Genomic DNA, 6,000 nt, shown 5'->3' with positions numbered 1-6,000 from the left:
ATACATTATTTATTTCTCTCATAAAAGAATCAACACATTAACTTCCTTTCCTCTTCAACTTACCTCTTTACACCCTGGATTATCGAGAAGCTCTATGTTGCTGGCATGTAGTGGCTGTCCTGCATTCACGGGCATCAGAACAACTTTATCTCCTACAACAATCTAGGAATCAGAAATAAGTTGCAACTGAGAAATGGCATGGATCTTTGGTGCTATATTTTAAGCTAAAAATAACTGCGAAGTCCTCATTCTTGACCTAACACCTGGCCTGTTTGTCCTCCATACAAATTTTAGTTCAATTCTTTTTCTCTTGGAAGTAAAAAATCTTCTGATAAATGGTCATATAATCATGTCCCAAAATGCCTATCAATATGGGTTCACGAAGCTAGTGTAGCTCCTTTTCTGAGCAGTCCCCATTTAAGTTAGAGTTTTTTCAATGTCTATAAACACCTCCACAGGCAGTCTTATGCTATGAGCACAGCACATATAGGAAGAAAATACATCTGCCACAAAAAAACAATCTGGCTAAATATTAGAACCATCTCAAGTGCAAACAGAAACTGCTATACATTTGTATTATCTCTGGAATAAAAAAAAAATCTGATAAATTTGATCTCACCTATAATTTCAGGAATTTATTAAACATTATAATGTCATCTGGATTCAGGAAATGGAGAATTAGGCACAACCTTGTAGAAATACATTTATTGTTTGGGCGTTGGGCATCTGGTTAACTTTTATCTCAAACATCCCAAACTAACATTGCTCCTAAAACCAGGTGTTCATTTTTAAATAAAAATTAAAATTGATTATGGGAAAAATTCTCTAGAGAAGTCTAGGTTGCTTTTTTATTTATGCTAACATTAACAATACCTGCTTTTTATCCATAACCCAAACTGTGGGGAAATGAAGTTATGCTTCCTTAATGATAACAATGAACAGTTTAATTTTATAGATATTAAAGTTACTTTTGTTGTTAAGTTCCATTAAGGACTTATTACTGTAGCACCTACACTCTCATTTGTAGAATTGCTAACCACCTCAGAAATGAAAACCAATACCTTCCCTTTGCATATTTCATACCAACTGAATATTAGAATAGGTTAGTTTGACAGATAACTGAAAAACAAATTAGGACTTAGACAATAAGACTAAACAAAACTTCTCTCTGTATCTTAACCTAGACCAACACAATACGGAACATAATTTCACATTTTCAATATAAAATTAATCTTTTATAGATTATATTACAGGAGTTTACATTCACATATGGTATTGTTCTCACAAACCATATATGGAGATTCAAATATGATAGAGAAGCCTGAAGCTCACTAATCAAGCAAAGGAAGGTTGTTCTTTGATTTGCACAAATAGCTTCTATTGTTTATATGACTGGTCTCTATTAATCACCCTACCTTTCAAGCTCATCATCCGTCAGATGATGTGACTCACAAAAAGACCCATCATAGAAGCTTTCTATGTACAGTAAGGAAAAGATCATCAAGAAACAGTGTTAAGTGAGAGGATGAGGGGGCAGAGTTGGCTATTTTTGTGTAAAAAAAGGGAGGAAGGTAATAAAAGTATATGCATCAGAACCTTCCAGTGGTTAACTGAAAGAAGGGGTGGGAACTGGGGAGAGGGAAAAAAGGATAGAAGAAATGACTTTTCATGGTATTTCTTTATATTGTTTTCTATCTTTAAACCATCAATTGGTGTTTTTAAAAATTAAGTATAAACAAAAACATAAACATAAAAGTTAACACGACTTTTTTAAACATATTTCCAACATCCTCAAAAAAAAAAAGAAAAGAAAAAGAAAAAGCTTGTTATTGCACATGACACCAAGGCAGCTCTAAGTCTCAGAGCCACGTTGAAGTCTAAGAAGTCATTCATACTATAAATACTGGGACTTGATATTCCATCCTATCAGTGCTACATCTGGTCTTCCAACTTGTTAATAAACAATTGGGTTTGGTTTACTATGTCAATCTTATCTCCACAGAAGTGCATATTAGCCAATAACTTGCTAAATGTAATGATATATTTTAGCTATGCCCTTCCGACTAAAAGAATACTTTGATTGCATGTATTTTTACTGCTCGAAGTCTTACTATTTTATTTAGGTGTCTGTAAGCTTTGAGCCAATCCATGTTACATGTACTTCAAAACACCACCAGTAAAAGTAAATTTTCAGATAACAGCCATAGAGCCAAAATGTTCCAAAAGCCAAGGATTCATAAGAACAGTATTCACAAGGAGAATCTAACATTAATTCACTAATCTCCTGGTCCTTGATCATGTTCTTGATGATTACTTTGGCTAACCAAGATGGATAAAACTTGAAAATAAAATGGACAAGATGCCAATCAAAAAAATAAAAATAAAAACAGTAAGAAAAGAGGCACCAGAAAGAACACAAAAGCATGTAAGAAATAAGTGTGTAAGTCCCTATGCTCAAAGAATTCACACCTAATCGGATAACTTGGTAAATATGGAATTTGGTGAAATTCTCAGGAGAGAGCAGCATAGGGGCTGACTCACTGACGGGGTCAGGTGCCTCTGAGAAGCTGTAGGTTAAATACAGAATTTGAGCATAAAGACATTTTCTGCAACATCACATTCACTCTAGTTCACAAATATCTTTAAAACAAAAAAATGCCATTCCAAAAGCACATCTGTTGATTCTACGTAACAGCCATGTGAGAGTCAAGTGGGGCTTTTACTGAAAATGCCTGAGCAACTACCCTTCTTTTGAAGTGGCACCTGGTATGGTGAAAATAACATTATAGTAGACGCCAAAAACACCAGAATTTAGTTCTGTCTGTGCTAGAAATCCACGGCATCCAGTTTTGCCCAACAGCAAAATCGACTTGCTATTTGAAGAGGTTCTTGCCCTAAAATGTGAATTTTACTCTTAATTAAATGAAATCTGGTCTTTTCTCCCTTTTAAATCTACTGTCATGCTAAAGAACTAATGTCTTCTTAGATCACAATTGAAAATGAAAAATTAACGACTCAATCACGGGAAGATAAATGAAAATGAAACATTTATGTTCTCTGCTCAAGGCTGTCACCATTGACTTTCTAACTGCTCAACAGCAAACAAGGGCTTTTACACAGCAGAAAGTTGAGGATTCCATGAATCTATTTTCCCCCCAAAAACTATCCCTTAATTCTATAAGACATCACAGAGGTGCTCTTAAATGATAGAAACCATTGCTTTTTGAGGATATGAGCATTTTTCTCCCCAGACGACCATCAGCCTCATTCTTGCATTTTATTTCAATCACCAAACATCATGTTCTATACTCACAACCTAATCACAATTTAACTAATTGCTAAATAGTAAAATATAACTTTAAAAGTCCTTTGAATATTGCAATTTCCTTTTCTTCGTTTAATATACTTTTTTTAAAAAATCAGTAAAAATTGATCCACTTCTTATGAAGTGATAGTATTTCCATTTGCCTTCAATAAAATACAGTAGGCTTATGTTTTAGAAAATGCTGCCTATTTCTAGGGAAGAAAATGAGCATTACAGTACAAGTATTTATGTGGCAAATAGAGGGCTGTGGACGTGCTTATGGTTTCGCAGATCCTTAATCACATACAAAGCTACACAGTGGTGAGCAAAAACAGTGAGCCGTTTCAACAAAAAAGCAATGTGGAAGGTTGTTTCAGCCATGCTTTCTGGAGCACATCTATGTAAGGAGGATTTCTATTGCACTTAACCATTACATTGTCCATTTTCACCAAGATGGGGTGTGTGGGTGGTAGGTTGTTCTTATTTCCCCAATACAACTAATTATTTGACATAGTTCATTACATTCAACTCTCTGTTGACTCTGTAAAGGCATTTGGGATCAGGGAAAGGAATAGATAAATAAATAAACAGGATCAAATGCATTAATAAAACCTATAGCTAATCTAAAGGCCCCAATTTATCCAATCATTTCATTGTATTCCTTCACAGATTGAGCTCAGGTTTTGTTTTGACATTTAATTTTCATCGACCACCTACAGACAGGGACACCACTCAGTGGGGGACTGGAGAGGGCAATCAGCATTATGAGACAGGGCCTCAAAAGACATAGGTTGTTCGTCAACATAATCAGTCCCTGAATAGCTGAGAGTTGATTGTAATTAACTACCCACTGAAATTTAAATATACATCATGCTCACAGCACACATCCCTTGATGCCAAAAGAAAAAAAGTGGGATTTATATCCTAGGGAAATAAACACAAGGCTCACAGTGCATTCCATTCCTGCATGCCATGCTTCTCCCAAACCTTACCTACAGAGGATATCACCAGGTAATATATTAACCAAATTAAACCATGAAGCTTGCATCCTGTTGAATTGACTTTGTACTTCAAAATTCACTGGAAAAATAGATTCACTATAAAAGAAGGCATTTCTAAGACATGAAACATCTACACCATTTAAAATGTAATCAATGTATTGACAAAACTTGATGAGAATTATATTTTTATATTGCTCTGAATGTATAATGTTCATTTTTTTAAAACTTCGACTATTCTTCTTGATCACGTGATCCAATATTTGTAAGGTATTCTATTTAGGAAAGTTGTCCAGCATTTGCTGGGCACCTCCTACGTGCTAGGGACTGTCCCCTGATACTTTATTTATTACACACAAAAATATCTAACTATTGATCCTATTGAATCATTTCACATAATTTTTATTTCCCCCACTCTATAAAGTAGCAGAAAATATTTTAGCAATTACTAAAATTTACGTGATACAATAGGCACATATTCCACAACATATGTTAAATCTAGTTATCAGTGAGAAGGTGCCAATCTACAGCTCCCCATACATTACACATCTATTTAAGAGGTATAAACTGTAGATGTAAACAGCTGACCATAGAGCCAGTAAATGAAATTGTCATGATCCACTGTGTTACTCTGTTAATTCAAAGGGGAAGACACCACGTTTTAAACACAGTTCTTGCTCCTTACAGCCTTGCTCCCTCCTGATTAAGCAGAGACGCAAACTCGGCCTCTCTCTCCTCAGGCTCAGCCAAAACTAAGGTTACTTGAGTTTTTTGACACAAATTCTAGCTGGAAGATGATTTTTAAATTAGCCGAACTTTGTCATTTTACGATTCCTGAACACAATTTGTACCATAAATAAATGCTTTTAACCTATTAAAGATATTAACATAAAAATAATATGTTGAAGACTGAAAACTCTATTTCCTTCCTTCCTACTTTCTTGATTCTCCCGCTTATTAAGAAGTATTGTCTTTAGAACACACTGTTTTTCTCTTAAATTTGTATTTACATACATTGTCCCCCTCGCTTCTGAGTTTCCAGAAGGGATGAATATAAAACCATGACCCCTCATTTCCTGCAGCATCCAAGGACACGCGCATGGCATTTTTCTCCAGCAAAGCGGGTAATCTCTTGTTGACAGTCAGATATTTGTTGCTTTTTATATGCAGTAGCTGTAGGGAAAAGACATGCGTTACTGCCTCATTCTTTGAGCTCCTCTGTTAAATATGCATATGCAGTCCCTGTATACGTATATTGTGTGCCCACATAACACGGCTTGGGCTACAGATTAAACTAAGAAGCTCTTTTCAAACTCCACACTCACTATCTTTCTGAGTTGCCTTTCTTTGGACTGCTCCTCATCTCCACCCCCAATTCTGGTTCCTAATGTAGTGGGCACATGCAAAAATCAAACCAGGGGATTCATCAACTGATAAATAATAGAATAAAGCCAGCCTTTTCAAAGGAGACCTGGAGGTTCCCCCAAACCACATCCTTTTTCAATTCCTGCACAGCCACAAAAACAGAATATATTAAAGAAAAACCACAAAGCTAAAATAATGCACTGACCCACTTAGTATTATTAACCATTTCTGCCCACGGATAGCCCTAATTCTTCCTGGGTGAGGAGGCAGGCATCTCATCCTTACAGGCTGTGCAACTTCTGCAAGAGAATGCTGAGCCCACGCCCTTCTCAG

At 35.7% G+C, this 6,000-nt stretch overlaps 1 protein-coding gene across 1 annotated transcript in view; it reads right to left on the bottom strand.

Annotated features, from left to right (window-relative positions):
* Positions 1-6,000, bottom strand: part of LOC109396305 (inositol 1,4,5-trisphosphate receptor type 2-like) — a gene marked incomplete at its 3' end in the record, with an annotated part of 113,420 nt that overhangs the window by 8,930 nt on the left and 98,490 nt on the right. The window contains exons 5-6 of the mRNA XM_019668021.1: positions 5,317-5,475; positions 64-162 (exon numbers count right to left, since the gene is read on the bottom strand). Coding sequence (XP_019523566.1) covers positions 64-162; positions 5,317-5,475 — 258 coding nt within the window. The remainder of the gene's footprint in view (positions 1-63; positions 163-5,316; positions 5,476-6,000) is intronic.

This window comes from Hipposideros armiger, unplaced genomic scaffold (assembly GCF_001890085.2).
Source record: "Hipposideros armiger isolate ML-2016 unplaced genomic scaffold, ASM189008v1 scaffold_513, whole genome shotgun sequence".
Classification (NCBI taxonomy): Eukaryota; Metazoa; Chordata; class Mammalia; order Chiroptera; family Hipposideridae; genus Hipposideros; species Hipposideros armiger.
This window is presented reverse-complemented; position numbering and strand designations above follow the sequence as displayed.